Source organism: Podarcis muralis, chromosome 4 (assembly GCF_964188315.1).
Source record: "Podarcis muralis chromosome 4, rPodMur119.hap1.1, whole genome shotgun sequence".
Lineage (NCBI taxonomy): Eukaryota > Metazoa > Chordata > Lepidosauria > Squamata > Lacertidae > Podarcis > Podarcis muralis.
Window position 1 is genome coordinate 60,028,647 of NC_135658.1, and position 25,242 is coordinate 60,053,888.

A 25,242-nucleotide genomic window follows, 5' to 3' on the forward strand; every position below is an offset into this window, starting at 1 on the left:
GATACCTATTTATCTACTTGGACCAGTATGCTTTCGAACTGCTAGGTTGGTAGTTATATTAATGCAATATGAAAGACTGAGTGCTCACTCTAGTTATGAGCAGCAGTTGAAACCTATTGAAAGATTCCCCATTTTAAAGGTGTTTCCCCCCCAAAGTCTATAATTATTTACGTCCCCCTCCCCCAGTATGCCCCCTGCCCCCTGTCTTAAAATCCACTGAATATAGAAAACAAATAGCAATTTTCTTTTTAATGTTATGATGTTATGCGACCACGCACATCATATGTGAGGGTAAGGGGATTTGTTTCTTTGACTTAATGAGGCAATTAGTATCAATTATCAAAAATATTTTTAGTTATTTAAGCTAACTGTCTATGAAAATGGAAAGAGCAGCACAAAACAAAAAGGAGACTTTTGAGTTTCTCAGAAAAATGAGGGAACTTACAGTGTCACCATCTGCTTCTGGAACATTTAAATAGGTCCATTTCCTGTCAGAACTTGAAGGAGAATTCTTTAAGAGAAAGAAAAAGGGGGAAAGGAGGCAGGGAAAGGGAGGGGAGAGGAAAGAAAGAAAGAAAGAAAGAAAGAAAGAAAGAAAGAAAGAAAGAAAGAAAGGGAAATGTAGAAAGGGTGAAGAGCAAAGTGTTCAGTAGCTACCAGAAGAATTCAGAAATGCAAGGATCAGCTTTAGAAAATGAAGACAGAGAAGTCCTATTCCAATATACCACAAATATGATAATGAAGCACTATGTACAGAAAGAAAACTGCTGATACTTAAGTGAGCAAGTTATTTTTCTCTCGTAACAATAAACCTTAGGGTATACTCTCATTACCTCTTACTCTGCATCCAGTGCACTCCCACTACTAGTTTTTGAGGCCACATTCACATGACATATTGATCCTGTAGTTCCTTGACAAATACTGGCTGTTCAAGGAGCTTTTCCTTAAAACAGCTTCCATCTTACAAGAAAACTGGGTGCAAAGCAAGCAGTAATGAGAACATACCCTGACAACCATCACACAGAAGAGCACAGCAGACTCAGGAATAGGAGTTTGGGGTGAGGGGGAAAGCTGCAGGAGGGGAGAAACCAAAAACATCACACATGTCAGAAGAAGAGATCCCTGTTCTCTCTCTGATGTGAACAGCACTGTGCAAAGACAGCTTGAAACACAGCGGGGGGTGATGACCTCTCTGTGCTTCAAGCTGCTAATAGGAACTACTCTTAAACTATGTTCAGAAAATGTAATTTTATTTCTCTCTTGCAGCACAAGACGAACACTTGGATAAAAGGGTTTACTTATCATACGGGAGAGATCTGTGGCAACCTATTTACAAATGAACAGCAATCAACGTATTTTAGTCTTTTTTTAAAGCTGCTTAAAAAGGTAGAACTTACCTTAAGTGCAGTTAACATTGCTGCTGTTAAACCTAGGGGTGGGAAGCAACTTTTGCTTATTCTTTCCTCTCACCGCAGCCCCCCACCCCCAGTGTCACCATGGAAAGGTGGGGGAGATCTTCTAGAACAGTGTGGGAGTGGAGGCTGAGTTGGAAATCAGCAAACACAGCCAATGGGATCCCGCCACTGGGGCTGTATACATTATTTCCCTACAAAGAATTCTAGGACATGTGGACAGATCTACATTTTTTAGCACCCCTAATAGAATACGATTCCCAGGATTCTTTGGGGAAAATAATGTGCATGTACACAGCCCAGGTCAAAAGCATTCCCCGGATGAGTTGAGCACCACCATACGCAAAAGGCAAGTCTAGATCAAACCCATGTTATTTGCTGGATTTAAACAATAAATAAAGGATCAAGTGGCATGGTCAGCCTTCTATTTAAGTCAACACTTTTGACATTTTAATCCTAAATACAGCTTGCCTGATACCCAGAATCTTTTCTTGTAAGAGCGGCATGATTAGCAAAATACCCATGGGGCTTGGCTTCACCATCGCAAAGAACTAGCCGCAGATTGCTGGTCATATTACAGCTGTAGATGACTGGCAACAGTCATCCGTTACGACACTAAGAGAAATCCACATTGGGCTCAAGGATGTCTCAGGATGTCAAAACTATTTATCTTCTGGGCTTCATTCAGACAACAGGCAGAAACTGGAGCACTGGCTTAAAGGGTGGCTGTCAGGGCTGCCTCAGGTCCCAGCTCACAAGAGACCAACGCCAAGTCCAGTTTATATATAAAAATGTTTATTGAAGTTCATTGTACGCTCCACAGCCGAGGCGCGCAGCCCCACGTCTGTTACGCTTAGATCGCTGAAGTCCCCTCTGAGTCAGTCCCTCCTCTGCACCAATTTAAGAGGGCTGTGCTGCTCCACCTCTTCCTTTCTTTCCTTTTCCGCAGAGTCTTTCTGCCCCCTGGGGTTTCGCCCCTCCTTGATTCCCCTGACGCTGAATCCCCAGACAGCTCTTGCCCCCTCCTGCGTGCTTTGGCACCTGGCTCCTCCTCCGAGCTCCCTGTGTTTCCGCGCGCCTCCACATTTGAACTTGGCGCGCGTTCGCAACCTCTAACCTTCCTCTTGACAGTTACACTGCTCCCTGTACTACTCCCCTCCCCTTCCGGGAGGTTGCCTTGCTCCGACCTTCCCCCCTTCTCTGCTGTCGGAGCTGCTTCTCCTGTCACACTGGAATCTCCACCCCCTTCACTGCGCTCTGGCGGGGAAGCCGGTCCTGACTCCCAGCTCCCACTTTGGGATCCCCTGCTGGCCCCCTGCTCCTGACGAGTCCCCCCTGTGGCTCCCCTTGGCCTGACCACAGGCGCCCCCTTCTGGGAATCCTCCGATTCACTCGAAAGACTCATGGAATCCCTCGAGTCATTGTCATCCTCTTCCTCACTGCCCTGGGATCCTTCCCCATCGCTCTCCGTCTCCTCCCTCACCTGTGCCTCTGTCCCTGAACCCCTGACAGTGGCATACGCTAAACTGGAGATGTACTGGAGGTCAATTAACCAGGATCTTCCATGATTGAAATAAAAAATACTATCCGCCACAGCCTGCAACTGGATAGAGCCTACCTGCAGCACCAGGGGAAGGGGTTAAATATTCTCCCTCACAACATTTTTGATAACTGTTCCCCTTAACCACAGGCAACTGCTGTTATTTTTCCTATTGGGAAAATACTAGTGCCTGTACTTCTGTTTGTGGGAGGGGATTTTAAATCAGAAAAACAGTGCTGGGGAAAGGGTTAACACCTCCCTCTCCCAGCACCATGGTCTTCATCAGATCCAACCCCTCCCCCCCAAAAAAAACTACTAAAGAAAAGAAAAAAGCAACTCCTGATCATAGGTCCCTTACATCACATTTTGTTTGGCCTTTACTGTGAGCCAGATGAAGAAAAAATGTCAAAATGGGCCCGTGTATGATACCATTGCCCAGCCTTGAGGTTAGACATATGAAGTGATCTCATGTGACGTGCACACGGTTTTCAAACCTCCTCACTCAATGAAAGTTGCTGAAAAGTGTTCTTTGTCACTGCCACAACCTGGAGTACCAGGTGCAACTATAAGAATCCAAAAGTAGCCCAAAGCACTGAGGAGCACAGGCTGAATCTCAATTGATTATGGGAATCTTTCTCTCTCCAAATATACCAGAATGATACAGTTGTCAATATTTTTACAACTAATAATAACATAAAATGTATAACAACAACAACACACTGAGCAGCATACAGCATCAGCAAACCCCAGCTTTGAATAAACAGTACCCATCCTACTGTAACGTTGACTAAAAACTCCCTTTTTAAAATGTTGCTTTCAGTAGGCACCCTTAGTTCTTGCACTTCTCTATTCTTTAACTCAAAGAGACACAGGGGGGTGCTGATGCTTTTCCCAACTCCCTCTGCCGTGTGTGTATAGGCCCATTACTCAAGAACTCCTACTGTGTCTGTCTTGTCTTTCTGTGCCACGGCATACCAAATTGTACAAAGTCATTAGCAGAGGCATCATTAAACCAAAAACTCAAATTAGTGGAGCATAATACTATGGAAATAAAACCAAATGCACTAAGGATGCCATATATTTACAGGCAATAGAGCTCTAACGCCCTCTCGACCTCTGTGGATATAGAAAAACTTGATACCCCCATCAGGAATGCCATTCCACACCTTCAGCCAAGAGGTTTCCGCTGAGGTCTGTCTACCTTCTGTGACCCTCATCCACTGTTGATATGCAGGCCCCACATGACGTAGAACTGTGACTGGATGCAATAAGAACTCTCTTCCCTGTAATCCACATCTCCAATTACCCAAATCTGTCTTATACCTGCTATGTCAATATAAACAGTTTATTCAGCAGAGTTTTATTTTTCCAGATATTCTGGATGTCTCCCAGGTCATTTACATCACTGGAATGGTATTGTTTTCCATTTTTTGTTGAAAGGTGTGCCAAACATGTTACACTTTGTATTAAAATGTATTAGCAATCTGAGCTCAGGAAATTAAATTACATGCAAAGAAAAGCAAAAGAACTCTGCAACACATATAAATTATGGAAATTATATAGATTTTCATAATTTTGTTTATACATAGCATATTCCAATTTTGTTACTCAGGATGGGCAAAGATATCGAAGTTTCCCCCCTTCTGCAAGAAATAATATTCAGTCACCTGCCTGGCTTCTGAGACTTCATCAGAGAGCGCCCACAAATTTTTAAACTTACCCATGTTGTTTTCAAAACAATAACACAATAGCAGAAATTCTAATGAAGCTGAATTCACCACCAAATTTTGTTCTTCTATGAAACTGTGACACACACACACCCTTGGCCTTATTATGCAAATCAATCTAGAAACCCACTTTTGTTTTATCTTGATTATATATTGTCACAAGGCTTGCAGAAATAGACATAGCCACTTTTTGCAATAGTGGCCTTTTCTTCTTCAGGATGAATATATTATATACAGAGCTGAATCTCTTTCTACAAAAATATATGTGAGACTACAGTAATTCAACAAGTATATATCTATTATCTAAAACACATTTATCTTTGTAATTGGCTTCCCTGGCAACAGCTACTGGCTACATCCCTGCATACATCAACAGAGATATAATAAGTCATCTTTAAATAACTGCATTCTTCTCTCTCAAGCTGGGCTAGCTGCCCTGGTTCTGTCCATTGATAGAATTCCAAGATTCATTTTACATGTTGGAGCCTTAAATCATTCATGCTTTCGATGCACAATCTAAACAACAGTTTAAACGCCTCTCCAGTGAGCTGCTTTCCCCTCAAATTCAAGTCCAATCACCATTCAGGGACATTTGGATTTGACACAACAGAGAAAGCTGAGCAGATTTTGGATTTAGGCCACAAATCATTATTGATTTGGACATAGTGTTGAGTTGTGGTTCCCACACACACTCCGAAGAATGGTCGGCAGAGGAATAGAGGAAAGGAGAGTAAAACGAATGTATTGAATAGAGAAGAATGAATAGTATATAACATATATCAACCAAGTATATATGTCACAGTAAACCATAGTTTTAAACAAACCATGATTTAATGTGAATGAGTAAGCATGGTGGTATGTGTTGCTCTAAAGTTCCTACAGCTCTTCCTCTGCTCCTTCTGTGCTGCAGATCAAACAAGTAAAAAATCTGGCTTGTTGGGTTATCCAAAGCTGGGCTCATGGTTTGTTTTCTGCCACACAAACCCAAGTTTGTTCTTGCTCATAGTTTGTTTGGTGGAGACTGGGTTCAGACAACACAGCAAGCCAGACTCTGGTTAGTTTTGGCCGTGGTGCAGGAAGAGCACTGTGGAAACTTTTGAGCAGCATGCACTCGCATTCTACTTGTTCATATTAAACCATAGTTGGTTTTAAGCTATGATTTAAAGTGACACGTGAACTAGGCCATCAACAACCTACCACACTACAGGAAGAAATTGTACAAGGAAAATACATATAGTAAGTAGTAATGGAGAACTTACTGTTGATAATCCACTTATCATATTGGTATGTCTCTTTGAGTAGCCAGACGCCACAATGTCATCAATATCTTCCTCTGTCTCATCCAGGTAACTCTAATGGACAAATAAAAAAAGTATGAGCATGTCCACCTGGCTCTGAAATGTGCTGTTCATCACATACAATGTCTGCAGAACATATACGGTGGGTAGTGCTCATCTCTTGCTCATTCTCAATCGAATGGATATCACTGCAAGAGTAGCATTTGTCTTCTCTCTCATCCCTATCACCCTGTCCCTTCCAGAGAACAGTTGAGCCACAGGGACAGCCGAAACTTGTTCATGAGAAAGTTACAGAATTTCTAGCCTATTTGAGGTAAGATTCCTGTAGAGGGTGGCAGATTTAAACTATGTTTTGCAAATTGTTAAAAAAGTTCCACTATCATGCATTTATTCTGGGTAATTACATGTCACAGAATGCCATTAGGCAATTGCTGCTCTCATTAGCTTCACACTTCCTGATTCTGGATGCCACATCAATCCAAACTCTCTATATATCATGTCAATCTACCTTCAATTAATATTCCTGCCCTTCCTGTAACTTAGGCTTTCCTATTCAACAAGTTTATTACTTCTAATGACTACTATAACCACACGCTGTTATCCAAAATGCTGAATTGGGGTCCAAACTGAATCTTGTGACTAGTGCACACCCCCAACTTCTATCCTACCTTTCCAAGGTTGCTTACACCAGTCATGATTAGAGTATTACCTATGCATCTGAATACCAGTTGTTTAGGATCATGAACACAAAAGTGCTGTTGTGCTCATGACCTGCTTATGGGCTTCCCATAAGCACCTGGGATGGCCACTGTGAGAACAGGGGGCTGCATTAGGTGGGCTTTGGCCTGATTCAGCAGAGCTCTTATGTTCTTATTTCTGCTGCTACACCACATTTAGTCACAGCATGGAGTGTGATACAAGTGAACCATCGGATTCAGTTTAAACTTTTTTTTTTTTTAGCCCTTGTAACATAAAACTGCATAGTTCTAAACTGTGGCATAATTTTAACTCACCAGCTCCTGGTCCAATGCTTCAGGTACAGATTTACTTCTTAAGCTTAAAGTATCCTCATTGCCTTCAGAGAAGGATACACTGAGATCTCTCTCTGATCTGCTGCGATCTGAAAAACAGAAGGCGAAGGAAAAAGCAGATTCTTTGAAAATTATACAGTAAATTCTATTCCAATACCACTCTTGATTCCCACCCCACCCTGTTCATGGTATACAAACTTCTCTGCAGCTCCCCACAAATGTCAATTTCCTCTCCTCACTCTATTCCAAAGCAAAAGAGAGAGAGAGTAAAAGGTAAGAACCAAAGTAGTGGGCTAGGAGAAGAATCCCTCTGGTACATTACAGTTGCTTCATTTCTCCTGTCTTCTGCAGAAGCCAAGCAAAGGAGAGAGAAAAATCAAGCTGCACACAACTGAATACCCAGCATTCTGGCAACTTAGCCATTTTAAAAAAATATATTTTAAAACAGCCATAAACCTAAGAAGAAATATGGTGAACTATAAGAGGCATAAATAAAAGTATAAAGTGAAATGCAGAGGCAGATGGATAGATCATTATTCATATGGAAGCAGTGGCATCCTGGCAAGGATTACAGTTTGCTAATGAGAAATAAAACAATGGAAGTACCATTGTACAGAACATTTTTTGCCTGCAGATTCAGTCCTTGGGATCTCCAGTTAAAAGGAACAGGCAGCAGGTGACCTCTCCCTGAAGTGCCTCTGCCAGTCAGAAGAGACAATAGTGGGCTAGATGGATAAAATAGTCTAACCTGGAAATGGTTGCCTCTTAGGTTTTAAGCAAAAGTGTGTAGAGGTGGGTGGGGCTTATTCCAAATGAGAATAAATGGAAGGAAAAACAGGAAGGAGAAAACGGTAGCAATGAAGAATGCATTAAAAAAAGAAAAAGCTTACCAGATGACAAAGATGTCCTAGAAACAGCTATAGAGGGTGTTCCAGATGCTTTCCTGCGATGCTTTTTTGCTAGATCTGCTGGTATACTTTCACTTGCAGGCAGAGCAGTGCCTTTTTCTAATCCAGGATCCTTCCCAAAGAGAAGAAACAGAGATATTCCATATACAATGCTATTTAAAAACAAAAACAAAAACCTCTTTATGAAAAAGGCAAGTTCTTTAACCCACTACAACAGTTCTGTTTGTTGGCAGTGCCAACAGCTTTATGCTAAACTTTATGCTAAAAATGCAAACTTCTCCTACTTTCCATCTGTTTGTTTGCTCTGTATCTGTGAAGTACAGTTAGGCCTGACACTGCCTAACCATACTAAGAATCCTGAAGAAATAATCTGATTTATTTGAGTGAGCTAATAAATACAAATAAATTTATGTGCCCCAGAAATAGAACATATTGCAAACCATAAAAGTGGCAAAATATAATAATTAAATATAAAAGTGAACATATTAAAACAAAAACAGGACATTCTGTCAGCAACTGCCATATTTACCATTTTGCTATATGTAATGTAAGCAGAGTTAAATATCAGCCTGTACGGGGAGCCTGCAGGATTTGAGCAGCCAAGAGAAAAAATGCCATCTGCAAAATATTTTTTGCAAATGTGCCCAGTTTCTCCTAAGCTTTTATTATGCCTGCTGCAAACATAATGTTTATGTAAACTGATGTCTTCACAACAGCCAGTGTTCCCATCCTGAAAAGCTGAACCAAATTAGTTTTGACCACTCATGGTTAGTAAATGAACAAAAGTTTAATCTTTAGATTTAGTGTCGGTTGTTGTCAAAACCTCCCCACAAATACAGATTCATTCAGTGAACTCAAGTGATTTTCCAAAAAAATCCAGAGGGTCAAACGCGCCATAGCACTGCCCAGTCGCATTGAAATGGGGGACACAGGATCCAATTTTCAAGGCAGGGATGTGTGAGTAAAAGGATCTGAACCCTCACAACAGGCAATTTTCTTCCTACTAGAATTTGAATACGAGAAGTGACTTGGTGAGAGAAAATTGGGGAAGAGGGTCTGCAGGGAGGTAAGCCACAGGACAAAAGCCACCAAGTCTCTCCCTGATTTATGTATTTTTTAAAAAACAACAACAACACCTGAATGCTACCTTGCACCCCTGCATGATTGGATCAGTACTCTGTTTCAAAAGTCACTGAACTATCCTCATTGTACTGCATTTGGTTCTGGATAGCCTTAGGCAGGTCACCTTTTCTCACCTTTGTTTTCTTTTGCTGTGAATGGACTCATGTCCTAATTCACACTGGTCTTAAAAAACAACTAAGAAAAGAGAGGCTTCAGACATTACTAAAGCGGGGGCATGGCAGAAAGTGCTAATTGCTTGCATTATTTTCTGTATGTTTTTCTGTGTTAAAAAGGTAAAGGTACCCCTGCCCGTCTGGGCCAGTCTTGCCAGACTCTAGGGTTGTGCGCTCATCTCACTCTAGAGGCCGGGAGCCAGCGCTGTCCGCAGACACTTCTGGGTCACGTGGCCAGCGTGACAAGCTGCATCTGGCGAGCCAGCGCAGCACACGGAATGCCGTTTACCTTCCCGCTGGTAAGCGGTCCCTATTTATCTACTTGCACCTGGAGGTGCTTTCGAACTGCTAGGTTGGCAGGCGCTGGGACTGAACGACGGGAGCGCACCCCGCCGCGGGGATTCGAACCGCCGACCTTTCGATCGGCAAGTCCTAGGCGCTGAGGCTTTAACCCACAGCGCCACACGCGTCTGTGTTGCCTGAACTTAAATTGGCACATCATCCTCCCAGGGGACTCCAACCAGCAAAGGTGAATGAATGAATACCTGCTGCCCAAATGAAGTCGGTAGTAGTGTGATCCCCAAGTCTAATGTAAAATTTAAGAGATTTGGGTTATTAAAGTCAATGTGGGTTTTGCCACTGAGTTTAATAGAAGCCAACATAATGGTTAAATCAATGAAGTGTAGGAGGCAGGTGGTTAAATTTTAACCAGGGAGACCCAAGTTCAAATCCTTGCTCATCCATACAACTTACTGGGTGGCCTTAGGCAAGTCACATGTCTCTCAACAATCAAGCAAGATGGTTGTGAAAACAACATGGGATAACTCCATGTTCACTCCTTATTAAGATTAGAGACTTCTTCTCATCACTGGATTTCAATTATTACCAACATTTTCCCATGAAAGGCTCAATATTCCTTTTAGCCCATGTGGGTTGTGACAGTTTCTCACTGAGGCAGTTAACCTGTGCCAGTTCTGACTACGATGGAGAGCTCACATGCTTGAATGCTCCTCCATATGTAAGACACCGGCACACAGACACTTAGTATGTCAGGGAGAAAGCTAGTTTAGATTCCTTCTCCCAAATATCTGGTTTTCTATGGGCAGGGAATTTCTGTATACAAAAAGAGCCCTGACCAGCAAACATTCAGAAGGAGCATAGATTTCAGTTTTGCCTGAATGAAAACACGACTCATGTTTCAACTGTCCCTTTTTTAAACCTCTTTGGAAGCAGTAAAGTCTAAAGAGAACAATTTGGGAATTAGTCAACTTACTCTGCCATAATCTACAGTCATGCTGCGTGTGCTCAGTGCTGGTGACCTTGGATGGACTGGAGTAGAAGAATTGCTTCGGTTTGCAGCACAAACTGCTCCTTTCAGCCCAGCAGGCAGTTCCTCCATATTGAGAGAATAGGTGCTCACCCTAAGGAAAGAGTGCCAAAAATCTATCCTCTTAGGACAGCTAATACTGCATCAGAAAGGTACACTATTTCATAACATAAAGGGTGAGCTTCAGATCTTCTACAAAGAACTAAACTCTGAAATCAGAAGTGCACTCAAAGGCAATAATGTAAGTAGCATTCAGGAACTAGTTTGCACAAGGTAATTTCAGTTTACCATCTCTTGAGCTTCATCCCACATGCCTCTTAGCAGATCCAGTTAGGCCTTTCAGACATTATAAAGAACAAACCCACTGAAATTGCTACCCAGCCATGTAATGTTACCTGTCCCACCCCCATAAACTGAATTCGTCATTCATCACCTTTCTGAAACCGTTGTTCTTTGGCTTCTAGTCAGTATTTTTTTTCCCCAGAGAAGAAACACTCCAGGGCCAATAAAGCATCTAATCTTTAGTTTATAAAGGAGATAGTAGTTTCAGGCTTCACAAAATTGGCTCAGAGCATCTCTGTATTTAACAGAGTCGCACAATGACATTCCAATTATTTAGTTAAATATTGGAACTCGTATATGCTCTGCCTTCCCGGAGGAAGATGTTTCTGTTTCTCTGCTGCTTTGCTGTTGTTTCTCTTCTGTTTTCCCCCCACCAGCATTTTATTCCCATTTTTGCAGAAAGATCTCAGGGTGAGACTGGTCGCTCTCACCCATAGAAAGAAATGTATTGTGCATGGGTAGGCAAACTAAGGCCCGGGGGCCGGATCTGGCCCAATCGCCTTCTAAATCTGGCCCGCAGACGGTCCGGGAATCAGCATGTTTTTACATGAGTAGAATGTGTCCTTTTATTTAAAATGCATATCTGGGTTATTTGTGGGGCATAGGAATTCGTTCATCCCCCCCCCCCCCCCGCAAAAAATATATATAGTCCGGCACCTCACAAGGTCTGAGAGACAGTGGACTGGCCCCCTGCTGGAAAAGTTTGCTGATCCCTGGTATTGTGTATGTCACAAGTAGGGGAAAGTAAGTGGCCTCCTGCTATCTGTTCCCTTCTGTTTGGAGCAGAAGACCCCAGGCGAAAGAGGGACTTGAACTTTTGCCCCCATCAGCTGTTTTTACAACTGATGATTAGCTTTGTGTGTGTGGATCTGGAGTGGAGAAGAGGCCCACGGAAGAAGTGTTAAGCACCCTTGTCCTTCCTCTTTCATAGCTTCTCTGCTCCAAAAGCCTGCTCCATAATTGCTCTTCCTAGGGTGAAAGCAGCTATTGCATTTTTGCTACACACACACAATCTATCTGCAACATGCAGTTCTACTCTTTTGGACACTTGGAATTAGTTACAGCTGATAAACAGGCCTTCAATGGAACATGCCCATGGTGCAGCAGTCTGGCATGTTGGCCGCATGGTGTTGCATGATGGTTCTGACATTGTTCACAGAATGCTCCAGGGACAGTTGCCATTCCACAGACATTTGAGATTTCACCACACTGTTCAGCTGCTCTAAATACCTCCATCTGTCTGCCCTGTCTGCTCAAGAGCAGCAGTGCTCCAATTTGCCTTATTTGTCTCAAGCTGTTGATTCCTGACCTGAACTGCATTCCAATGCTTCGCCAATCTGATTTTTGTGACATTTCGCACATCTCAGAAAACTACTACTATCCTTCCATTCAATAATACTAAAGTTTGAGAAAGCCAGTATCTTTTCAAAATTCAGCAATGGGAATTTTAAATTTGGTATTCATCAAGGAATCCATCCTCATTTGCCAGGAAATTGAATAAAAAGCTGTATAATAGAATAACTTTACTTTTAAATGCAACTGACATTTTAACTTAAAAACACATCACTTCACTGTCTAAGCAACCTTTCTGCTGTTTTTTGTAATTCCATTCATATACTAGAAATGACACCCAAATTACATTTTTGCTTGGCTGATTGTGCCATATCACATTCTAATTTACTGCTGTGAACAACCATCAACTCCCCCACCTACCCCATAAAGAATCCTTAAGGAAGTAGTGAGATGGCAAACAGGATCACTTACAATGACAGCTTGTATTCTTTAGTGCCATGTTCTTCAAACTTGGGTCCCCAGATGTTGTTCTACTACAACTCCCATCATCCTTGGCTGCTGGCTGAGCTGGCTGGGGATGATGAGTGCAGCTGATTGACTACTAGGGCTCAGTACCACCTCCCCCTCTAACCACCAGCAAACAAAATTGACACAAGACCACACCTTGCTTTACAACTTGCCAGAAAAATGTGTGCATGTAGAAAATGAGCATCAGAGAACCTTAAGTCAGAGTGGTTTCAGCAAAAAAAAAGAAGAAAGAAGGACTACAGTAATTTCAATATCTGTATCAGTTTCTGAAGCCAGTGGAGAAATTAAGTTCGACCGTACAAAGGTCATACCATTTCTCTTACCTATCAGCACTATTTATACTCTGGACATCAACATCTGAGCTGATGCTTCTTCCATCTTCTGCCTTCATAACTGCAATTTCTCCTTTAGCCTTGAATAAAGCTCTGTTCAATAGAAAAGTCAAGGCAACCAGGGAGACATCAATCAAAATACAGGACCCATATAGCAATTATATATAAATTTTCCTTTTTTCTGTTTAAAATGCTCATGAGAACTGTACACCATGGTATATTTTCATGTAAGCTTGTTGCATTATGTTTCACATCAAGATTCAAAAACAACAAGTTTAGATATTGTGACAAAGGTGTGTGTTTATGAAAGAATATCTAAACTGTAGCACTGTGCAATTTTCTGATACAATAGAAATAACATGAAAGACAAGTAATTTTTCTAAAGTATTGCAATTTTTCAAAAAGTATTGCATCTTTTAATATTTACACTCTACTGGGTTTGGCCTTTATCCCCAAAAGCAGAACCTCAGGGATTTGTGTGCTTCAACTGTACAAAACGAAGAAGGAACAGCAGTGATTATCCCGTGTCTTCCATTATGTTTTGGCTTTGAGAAGGGACTGTAAGGGTTCCCATTCACTCATAAAAATATTTATTAACTACCAGGCCTGTTAAATATTTTCTAAGGCCTTTCCATTTTTATTTTTATTTTGCAATAAACACTACATGGTGCAATGAGACACTCACACACAACCTGAATTTGCACCGTCTGTTTCTTGTACCAGTGCCCCATTTGCTGTTGCACACATTTCTTAGCAGTAGCAGAAAAGAAGGCAAGTGGATGCAGTGTTGTCATTAGGACATGACTGGATCTTCAATATTTTAAGGACATAAGAAGAATCCTGCGGCATCAGGCTAAGGGCCTATCTAGTTCAGCATCCTGTCTCCCACAGTGACCAACCAAATGCCCCCGGGAAGCCAAGAAGCAGGACACAGTTCCCTAGCAACCAGCATTCAGAGTTATGCTACCTCTGAACAAGGATCTGGCATACAGCCATCTTGAATTTGTCTAATTCCCTTTAAGCTAGAGGCCACCATTGTAGCTCATGGCAGTGTACCCCTCAAATTTTACGGCGTGTACAATGATAAAGGAGAACGTACTGAAGATGTTCTATAGATGGTATTTAACACCTATGAAACTATCAAAGATGTATAAGGTGGATAACAAGTGCTGGAAATGTAGGGTTAGCGAGGGCTCTTTCTACCACATGTGGTGGGAGTGCGGAAAAGTGAAGCAGTTCTGGGAAAAAAATTATATAGAATTAAAGAAGATCTTAAAATACACGTTTTCAAAGAAGGGAGAATTTTTCTTATTAGGCATGTTAGGCCATGAGATAAAAAAAGAAGATTGTAAACTAGTGTACTATGCAGTTACAGCAGCAAGAGTAATGCTGGCTCAGATGTGGAAAAGACAGGAAACACCAACGGTAGAGGAGTGGAGATCTAAACTACTAGATTACATGGAAATGGACAGACTTACAGGCAAAGTAAGATATATAAGAGCCCAAAAATTTACCAAGGACTGGGGAAAATATGTAGACTATCTGGAACTTATTAGTCAAAGGAAAATAACGCTAAAGGGATTTAGAGACGCACTGTAAATGAGTATGAGTTATTGTTTAAAGTTAACAGGAGTACAAATAATGTATAAGAACAGTGTATATTAAGAAATATATATAAAAAAGCATAATGACAATATATACTAGGAAATGTGTAACTTAAAGTATTACTTCGAATGATTGTCGGGAAAGCTAAAGGAAGTCCTGAAAGTGATAATCCAACGAGGAGTAAATGTGAAAATTAAGTTTCTGTATATATTTTTCCTGCTTTTGTTTTCCTTCTTTGTTGGTGTATGATTGTGTAGTTCTATTTTTATGCATTTATGTGTGTGTATATATGTTTTCTGTCTATTTTTCTTTTTGAAGTAAGCAATAAAAACTAAATGGAAAAAAAAACAACCAAGTTACCACACACTGTGTGAAGAAGTACTTCCTTTCGGTGGTTATCAATTTCCTGTCAATTAGTTTCACGGACTAATCCCAAGTTCTGTTATTTTGAGGGAGAGGGGGAAGCCCCTTTTACGATGCATAGCAAATACCACCTTGTGGTTCTAGTCAGGAAGATGGAAGAAACATTTTGTTTGAATGCCAAGAAAGTTATCTGAGGAAGCCACAAACACCTCACAAAAGGGAGCCCCTCCATAGGCTGCTTCAGAATCTCTTATCAAAGGAGAATCCAGTTAGGAACCACACATCCTTTAAATGTTTCAAATATAAATGAAGCAAACAACAAATCCTTGCTGGAAGAAAAAGGTCTCAATCATTGGGTCCAAATGATGGAATGCTCTCGAGTGAATCTAAACAGAAATCCACTAAACAGAAATCCACTTCAGCATTCAGATTATAAACTGTTGCCTTACCCAATATTTCTGTGCCCACTGAAGACTGACTTTGCCCCACTTGAGAAGGAAGCAAGCACATCTTGCTTTGAAGTCTCCTCTGAACTCTCTGGAGACTGATCTTTGACTTTTCCTCCTGTAGCTTCAGAGGAAGGATCTTAAAAAGAAAAAAAGCACTTTAAAAATAATAAAGGGGATCAAAAGCAAGTTTCCCAGTGATTTGACAAGAATTTTAAACCAGCTGTCCGAAGTGCAACCATTCATTTGAACATGGTCTCCAAGTACAGAAGCATCCACAACTGAAGAACGTAAGTGCATATGGATAAGGCCAACGGCCCGTAAGTCCAGAGTTTTGTTCTCGCTCACTGACTACTTCCCTATCTTCTAATCTTTTTTTATCTCACCGCTGTGTTTCAAACAAAGTGCCTAATGCAGCTAACATGAGCAAATAACGAGAGGGGTGGTAGAAATGACACAACAAGAAGAAAAACACAAACAGTAATAGCAGATTTTTTAAAAAAACATTTGACATGAACAAGAGAAGCAGGCACTTAAAAGAAGAAGCAGACACTGGTCACAGAATCATAAGGTTAGAAAGTACTTCAGAGGTCGTCCAGTTCAACCTCCTGCTAATGTAGATGCTACCACATCTCTGATAGGTAGTAAGTATGCCTTAAAGGTTTTCTTAGAATCAAGCAGTATATACAGTTTGTTAAATAAATAACTCCTACTAGGGGAATTCAATATACCCTAGTAGACACATTACCAAGATTTTAGACATTCAAAAGATAAAAAGCATTACTCTCATTACAAAGCTGAACACACACACACACACACACACACACACACACACACCTTGCAACAACTGTGTTTTCTATAGAACAGAACTACGATAATTGCAACTGTTCAGACTAGAGTGTATTACACACCTAGCAGGGCCACCAGCATGCATTATGACAATCCCATCTTGCATCAATCATAATGTATGCATGCACAATTAGTTGCATTACATCTCTATTCCAGCTTCCACCAACCTAGTGCCCTCCAGCTGTCTAGTTGTAGTTCAAAAAAGCTGGGAAATAACAGGCAAGTGAAAGCTGTCCAATGGCATGATAATCCTCCTTACAGTATTATACAGTGTATAAAGTTCAGTGTATAAAGGAAAGCTGTTGAGAACTCTGAGTCTGAATACTATAATGAGCTGGAGGCAATATTCTCTGCTACAAGAGGAAATCCTGTGCTTGCACATGGAACTCATGTGCACAGGCATGAACAGGAAAAACCCCTGGAAGTGTGGCATATGATGAGAGGGTCTATACTTTGATGTAAGCCGTGGCAGCAATCCTGACCCAGATGCACACAACTCACTGGTTTCAGTAGGACAGGATTGTGGCATATAAATGTTTTTGACTGAGTAGTGTAGGAGTCTTTTATGTTCTGGTGCTGCTAAAACAAAGTAGGTGTGGGCTAGAGTAGTCTCTTGGATAAGGGACCAAGGGGTTCCCATTGTATAAAAAAAAGTTTCAATACTAAAAAGGTGTCAGCAAGCGCCAGCTCATTATGCAGCACTAAGACTATAACCATCAATTAGGGGAACAACAAGGCTTTAGCTGTACATAGGAAGAACAAACACATTTCCCTCCTGTTATTTTTACCTGGGGCTTTGCGTTGGATAGACCTTCTAACGACATCACTTCCAAGGAGGGTGGATTGTTTGAAGCGCTTTGCTCTCTCTTCGAAAAACCATTCACCTGTAACTATCCTAAGCTGCCTGAATGAGAAGAGAAAGGAAAATGGCACAATCTGATCCAATCAATATAAACAAGTACTCCGATTAACTCCATCCACCCAAGAAATATACATTGCTATAGAAAACATTAGCAGAAAATTAAATAAGGAGCTGGACCTACATGATAAGGTCAGACAAGGGTAACATCTCAAAGTATATTTAGCCCAGTGTTTCCCAACCGGTGTTCCGCGGCACACTAGTGTGCCGCGAGACGTTGCCTGGTGTGCCGCGAGATGTTGCCTGGAGGGAGGCGGGCGAGTCGGGCGGCGAGAGGCGGGGTGGCGGCGGCGAGGAGAGGCCGCCCAGCGCGGGGCTCTCACCATCTGCCTGCCTGGCTGCCTGCGTGGCACTGACGTCACGGGGCTGTAACGTGCCCCACATAGGCACACGCGGGGCGGCGAGCGAGCTCCCTCCCACATCCCATCGCCGCTCGCTTCGGCCGGCCTACTGGGCTGTCGCAGGCGGAAGGTCTGCACATGCGCGAGGTTTTCGCGCCTTCTGGATTCCCTTCACGCCTTCCTCCTCCGGGTCCTTGAGAGCGCGGGAAGCGGCAGCGCGAGACCGGCGTTGAGCCTGGTAGGTATTGCGCTTGCCAAGGCAGTCATTTGGGAAATGAAAACTTGCAAAGCAAGCAACCAGTTCAATCTGAAGTACGTGTATGCTTAATATCCTGTATCTGAAACCTGTTCTGCCCCCTCCCCCACACTTGGTGCCATTTTCATCTACACATGCAGCAGAGTAAGTTGACCCAGAATAGTACCAATTCAGATGGCAGATGGGAGAATGACAGTGCTGAATGCTTTCCCATGTAGAACAGTCCCTGCAAATAAAAACCTAGCATATTTGGAAGAGGGATGCTAGCCTAACCATTACCTTCTATGCTGTTACTATTTTTTTATTTTTTTTTACATAAGTAAAAAGTGACCTTTCCCCATCTGGCATGGTGGTGTGCCTCGAGATCTTTTTCATGAAACAAGTGTGCCTTTGCCCAAAAAAGGTTGGGAAACACTGATTTAGCCGAACATTTATGTTTCACCCTTAGAAATCTATTGGCTAGAAAACAGGCAGAGGAACCAGAATTAGAGCTCATATTTAATCTCCTTTTAATAATGTATACACATTTCCACAACATGTGATCCCTTATAGATAAATGATGAACTAAAAAAGAAGAAGGAAAAGCACAAAAAGAGCCAAGTTAACAAAACGCAAACCTAAGAGAACGGTTCAGTTTTATATAGGCTAGGCATCTAGGTGTTAAGTTCCAGCCAAGCAAAATTTTAAAGGCTCATTCTCTGGCTGTTGCCAATAAGGATTTGTATGGCATTTTTGTTCACAGTCTGTTCCATGCCTCTTCTTCAGTTTCTAAGTCCCAATTCAGTTCCCACCACCTTCTCAAATTTTGTTGAGGACAGAATTAAACCTCCATGAAGATTTATACAAATATGACATTAGACCTTGCCACAGCCACCACTGTGCTTGTCTTCTTCCTCTAGGCCCAATCCACACAACCTCCCAGAAGGCATGGGCAAGGCAATTTGGAGGATGCTGCAATCTTCTGACTCTAGTCATTGTTTGCATGCTCAGAGAGGACAAGTGAACATGATTTATCAGCAAGGACAAGTCGCAGTGGCAGGGCTGGAAGTGGAGTCCCTACATGTGTGGGGGCCTCAGCAGTTGCCCAATGATACAATCTCTAACACCAATTCTGTCTGGCAGGGAGCGTGGTTGCTCAGTTCCAGGATTGAATGATATTAGTCACAGGTACTGCATTAATTTAAAACAAAAGATGTACACAAATAGGTTCAAAAGTCATGGGTATTGCCCTGCCTAGGGAAGGTTAAGCTAACAGAGAATAAAAACAAGCCCTTTGATATCAAGATAGACACAGGTAGAATACAAGAAGCTACGGTGTTCTGAAAACTGTTCTTACTACCCTTTGAACGTTTCCATTTCCTTCCGCTTACTTTTATTCTGCAAAGAAACCTTTTCAGTTGAACCACAGAGCAGTGTTCCGAAACTTCAATTCCCTTTGATAACCAATGTTTGGACACCTGAGTAAAGTTGCTAACAAACGATCTTATCAAAACTATTAATCTCCAGGATGTTGATTGTCCTGGGAATGTAGCAGCCTTTGTAGTCCAACCATAACAGACTAGCAGCCAGGCGATCAGGTGTGCTCAGGTTTCATTCTGGATACGAGGCATTTTCAGGTATAACTGCTGCCCGTTCTGCACAAGCAAATGCCAAGCAAACTGTTCTATTAGGCAGCTTCCATGACACCTTGGCAAATGTTGTCAGGATGGAGCTTTTGCTTCAGGGTACAGTCAGTGCCTTATTCTGAACTATGTAAGGCACAGAAACGCAAACCTTTTAAAAAGCAGTCCTCATTTCACAACTCCTATACAGCTTTTCAAGGTACCTCTTCAGCTGAAAACCTGCTTTTCTTTTGTTTTTCCTCCAAGAGAGCACAATCCCACCCAGAATGGGTTCAACATACACAAAACTAGAAGAGGTTTGTAGTTTCAAGGTATGCTCAGGTCCATCACTCTTAGTAAGGGCCCAAGCTATAATTCATTCACCAGCTGTAGACACTACTGAACAAAGATAGTTCCATTCCCCAGTGCTGCCCCGAGGAGCAAAAATAAAGTCTCTTTATCCTTTGAAAAGGGACTCGGTGCCCTTACTAGAGAGTCTTATATAGGAAGAATAAAGGAGCACTTCATCTCATTTCCCGAAACTTCTATGAGATCTAATAATGGTACTGCACCAGAGGGAGAAGGGGACCTTTTGCAAAGGTGTCATCACTCCTTCCCTCTGCTTATGATATCAACAGAAACCTCTTTGCTTTCATGGATTGACCAAGAGGCTGAAACCTCTGCTCTCATGTGGTGCTCAACTGTGCTATCTATATTATTCTTTGATTAATAACTTGCAGAATCCAGGATGTCCATGAACATCATAACAACTTAACACTGCAAAGAGAGAGAAATGTTTGAGCTGTGAAAACTAGAATTACACAATCTATATAGCTGCATTCTGAATCATCATTGCTCCATTCCAATCTACTGCCTAAAACCATATTTATGTCTTGCAGTCTTATTGAATGTGGCAACTGTCTGGTATAATTAGCACTCTCCACCAAATAGAGAGAGGCATTCGACTAGATTAGAACCCAAATTTTAATTTGTTTGCAAGCACATAAACCTCCGCCCACATCTTAGGCTGCTCCTCTATAATGATGGCAACTCAGGCTGACTGTTCCACTCACTGTCTTCTGTTGGTCTAGAAAATTTACTCAACTTGCTAAAACTGTAGAATAAATGCAAATGTTGAGGTACTCTAACTTCAGTAATAATGTGAATGTATTAGATATGAAACACTTAGCGGTCACCTGTCCTATCCACTTACAATTGCTTTGTGCCAACTAAATGACAGCAGACCTCTGTGTGTTTTAATACTGGAGCTGCCCAATCATGTACACGCAGAAGGTTTATACTGAGCACCAAAGGGCTCTCAAAGACAGACCTTTGCAAGGTTACCTCCCTACAGTCTCTCCCTCAAATGAACTGGAAAAAATACTGTGGCATTCGGGGGTGGGGAGGCTGCAGGGATATCCAAGGCTTTTTAACTGGATCCTCTAATTTCTATGTAATTGTGATAAATCTGGACTTAGAATTCACCGATCTACCGCCACCACCACACCGAACTAGATGTGTGTTCATCACTCCTGAGTGCTGAGAAACTTACAACTTTCTCAATGACGAGAACAGTGATGAAAGACACCTATACCTGAGATATGATTGGCTTATAAATTGGGAAAAGGCCATAGCCTGAGAAACTGCTTTACATGTAGAAAGCCTCAAATTTAACCCAATCATCTGTCTGAAATCCTGGAGAGCCACTGTCTGTCAGTGTAGACAACACTGAGCTAGATGGATCCATGGTTTGATTCAGTGTGAGGTCACTTCCCATGTTCCCCCTGCAGTGCATTGCCAAGGAGAGTGTTACATATACTTTAGAACCCACTCAGTTCATACAGAGGAGCGGTAAAGGTCCAATTTGGTCCCTAGAATATGCTGCAGATCTTTGGCAAAGTGCTGAGATTCTGATAGTTAGGAGTTCCTCAGCAATACAGAAAATGTTCTTCTAAAGTTTGAAACTTACATTTGAAAACTACTGTCGCTGAATGCAGGACACTTCATGAATAGAGTTTTAAGAGCGTATACCTATACAACAACAACAACAACAACAACAATCTTTATTACGGTCCAGAGACCAACAAAACATTACAAATCAATACAGAGTTCATACAGCCTACCTCCAGGTTAATCAAGCACTTTGTTTGGAATATAGGGCTCATTTGTTCTTGCAACCACCGATAAAAACTTTGCCACTGCCAACGTTCTAGCTTTTGTCCGGTCTTCCAGTAGGAACCTGACATAGTGAGCCTCTGACTTTCCCGGGAAAGGCACCAGCAAGGGTAGTATCAGTTCAGCCCTGGCCTGCTCATACTTCGCACAATGTAACAAAATATGATTTATGGAATCGATGTCTTGAGCACACGAGCAAAGTCTGTCCTGGTAGGGAACTCCTCTCAACCTACCATCCAGCACTGCAGAGGGGAAGACATTCAGTCTGGCCTTGGTGAAAAGCCTTCGATAGTTAGGTACTGTCAGGTTTTTGATGTAAGATGTTAACTCAAACACATACCCATATTGAACTCCTGCTGCCAGTGGACTACAGACTGTGTGTGACCGAGATCGCAAGTCACTGTGTGCATTGTCCCATAATCTTTGCTTTAAAACCTTTTGGGCGCCTTCATAGCCCAGGTAATACAGTTGGGGGGGAGACAGACCAATAGAGGTGGCTTTTTTAGCCATGGTTTTCTGCCATTTGCTGACAAATTCCTCATTGGTCAAATGTTGGTACAGACCCTTCCTTAGATTAAACACTGAAATCCTGAGCCAATGTCTTAGGGCAGCCCACCACGCTCTAGCTGAAATTGGGCATTCACCAGCTTCCAACAGAAGTACGGAGTTGGGGACGCAGTTAGGTACCTGCAGCAGAGATCGTATAAATTTTGCCTGAAAGCCGTCTAGCTTTGGCAGGTCCCCATTATGCCAGACATTTGCTGCATACAGGAGTCGCTTCTCGGCCTTTTGGCTAAGATCAAGTGTAGTATACCTATACAACTCCCACATAAGCGGTTTAATTGCAGCTGTGTTTAAGTCTTTATGCTACATTTCACAATCGCCATGCAACTCAGTTAACTTAAAAACAAAACCCTGTGCTTTGCCCTTCACCAGCTAAAATGAAATTATGTGCTGGAAGTGGGAAAGCATTCTAGAAAGACAAGTGCTTATTTTAATTTTTTCATGCATGCAAAGTACAATGGAGACCTGTTCCTTAAGAAAAACTCAGTATTTTCTCTTTCATCTTTCCCTCTTCTGTTAAAAGATGCTTGGGATTCTCCCCACCCCAAACCCATTATTTTGCATTTAATTCCCAGCCTACATTGCTTAGTAAAGTGCTTTGTGATATAATTTTACTGCTGCATGCTCTGAAATTCAGGGAGCTCTTTATTCTCAAGAGCTGCCTAACAAGCAGCTCAATTTGCTCATCACACTCGTGTAATTTGTGCTGAATTTGCTTTGACCTTTTTTCGTGGTCCTGGGCAGCCATTATGCTCTTCTACAAGAGCTACCTCCCTGATTGCTACCATGGCCTACAGCAGGGCCACAATGCCCTTAAAAATGCTAGTTTCCTCAAGCCAATGTTTACCAACAATCCTCTCTTCATCTTTCCATGGTGACATAAGGCACTTCCACATGCAAACTATTAAGGAAGCTCAAGCTAACCTTTAAAGCAGTAATAAGGACCCGGGAGACAAAGACTCACTGCTTCCCCTTGGAGCCATCGCAATCTCTCAGTCTAACCTACCCCATGAGTTGTTGTGAGGATAAAATGAGTATGGGGAGGGCCATGTACAACACCTTGAGTTCCTTGGAAGGAAGGTGGGATTTAAATGTAATAAAAAGCAATAAATAAATAAAACACCTCCTTTTATTAAGTATGCATGATGACATCATTGGATAGCACAGCAGACAGCAAATATCCCTAACTGGCAAAAGGATGTCACTAACTAAAGCATCTGTGAGACACATCAGCACTATTCTGAGCTGTAGAAGTAGAAATCTTGCACAGGAGCCCAGAGTGCTGGTTAGCAAGTTATGTTACATGTACCTATGGGTAATTGGAGGTGGGGCCAAGATAATCTACATATACATAATTGTATATTTTATCTTTATGAACGCTGTTTTTATTGTGTTATGCGAGCTGGTCTTTGACCGTAATAAATTATCTATCTATCAGGCAGTGTCCCCGTAACCTCATTGCTGGAGGCCCTTCTCCAGGCACCCCAACCTTCAGAGGTGAAGAAGGTGGCAACCAGGAAGGGGGCCCTCTTGGCTATAACTCCTTGTCTAGGGAGGCTGCCATGGCACAAAATCTTACGCCTTGTTGGTACTAGCTGAATACCTTTCGATGAAATAAAATGTAAATTGCTATCTATGAATATTTGACTAAATAAATACTTTTACCAGGCCTTTAAATTTTTTGTTTGTTTTTAGGAATGCAAACAACCATGGTTACTTTAATGCTTTTACTGTCTATATCTTTAATTTATTACTTATGAGGCACATCACCTTAACATGTATGAGAAACAAGAGTACCACATGAAATAGATAAATGCATACATTTTGTGGGTTTATTTGTCTGTTAGATGTCCTAGAAGATGGAATATCCCAGGGCAGAATAAGCACTTTAAAATAAAATAAATAGGTACTAGCTTTAATGGCACTAGCTCTGGAGAAAATCAAGGGATGTAATCCCTGTGATGGGGTGAGCTCCCGTTGCTCGGTCCCTGCTCCTGCCAACCTCGGCCAATAAAGCGAGATGAGCGCTGCAACCCCAGAGTCGGTCACGACTGGACCTAATGGTCAAGGGTCCCTTTACCTTTTTAACTGTTGCCTTAGATTCATTTCCTGTTGAAAAGGTCTCAGCATTTGTATTGCTGATAGAGACTTAGATCAGGACATGGCAAAACACTTCAAGACCTTGCCGCAGTTAAGTTTTGAAATTAATTTTTATAACATTTGAGCTGTGGAAGCTATATGTAAGTATGACGTTCTCCTTAGCAGAGTGGCAGAATGAGTCCAATGCACAGAACAAACATACACACTACACTTTAGTGCAGGGGTGGGGAACTCCCATCAGCCCCAGTCAACATGGTCAATGACAATGGGAATTAAAATCCAGAAACATCTGAAACAACAACAATAGCTGGTGGGTTCAAGTGAAGATACTAGCAGGAGACTACCCTCATACTAGCAGGAGACAACCCTCATTCAGCAGGAGACGCTTTAAGAGTCTCTCTAGCTCAAATTAAGATCAAACATGCCTTTATCAGCCCAGCCCCTCCATCACCTGGATGTTCATACTGCTTGTCAAAGGCATCGTAACTGAAGATCAGAAAATGTGAGTTGACATCCAAGTGTGTCCAAGACAAAACTTACGCAATCTTATCGCACACTGTGCATTTCCAGTTGCCACCAATTCCCACAATACGACATTTGTTGCAAACTCTGAGTCCGCATGCTTGGCAGAGATCCCCTCTATCAAAGATTAATCCCAAATTCTTTCGACACCGAATGCAGACCCTGCTGTCGTCTTCCTGGTACCGCCGTCCACCTTTCTTTTTGGCTTCCAGTAACTCATTCTTCAGTTTTCTGGAAAGAAACACAACAAACTTAAGTTAAGAAAAGTGGCTTGAAGTGTTCATTGCTTTATAAAAACCTAAATTCTAGTGGCTTGTATATGTGACAGAGCCATCAAAATAATTTTTGATTACAACTTTGCAATTATTTAGGGCACTGCTTTCCAAATTTTTCATGTTGGTGATACAATTTTTAGATATGCATCATTTTGCAACACAGTAATATAGTTTTACTAGCAAACCAGAGGTT

The 25,242-nt window shown here is 41.9% G+C and overlaps 1 protein-coding gene across 5 annotated transcripts in view; it reads right to left on the bottom strand.

The window, feature by feature from the left end:
• The window catches only part of SYTL5 (synaptotagmin like 5), a 65,619-nt gene that overhangs the window by 11,656 nt on the left and 28,721 nt on the right, over window positions 1-25,242 (bottom strand). For 4 of the 5 annotated variants that reach the window (XM_028727389.2, XM_028727390.2, XM_028727391.2 and 1 more), the window contains 9 exons: window positions 24,793-25,005; window positions 17,085-17,200; window positions 15,451-15,586; window positions 13,025-13,126; window positions 10,485-10,632; window positions 7,899-8,028; window positions 6,991-7,097; window positions 5,939-6,031; window positions 446-511 (listed from right to left, as the gene is read on the bottom strand). In XM_028727389.2, the coding sequence (XP_028583222.2) occupies window positions 446-511; window positions 5,939-6,031; window positions 6,991-7,097; window positions 7,899-8,028; window positions 10,485-10,632; window positions 13,025-13,126; window positions 15,451-15,586; window positions 17,085-17,200; window positions 24,793-25,005 (1,111 nt within the window). The remainder of the gene's footprint in view (window positions 1-445; window positions 512-5,938; window positions 6,032-6,990; window positions 7,098-7,898; window positions 8,029-10,484; window positions 10,633-13,024; window positions 13,127-15,450; window positions 15,587-17,084; window positions 17,201-24,792; window positions 25,006-25,242) is intronic. The other variant, XM_028727398.2, reaches the window with a different exon arrangement.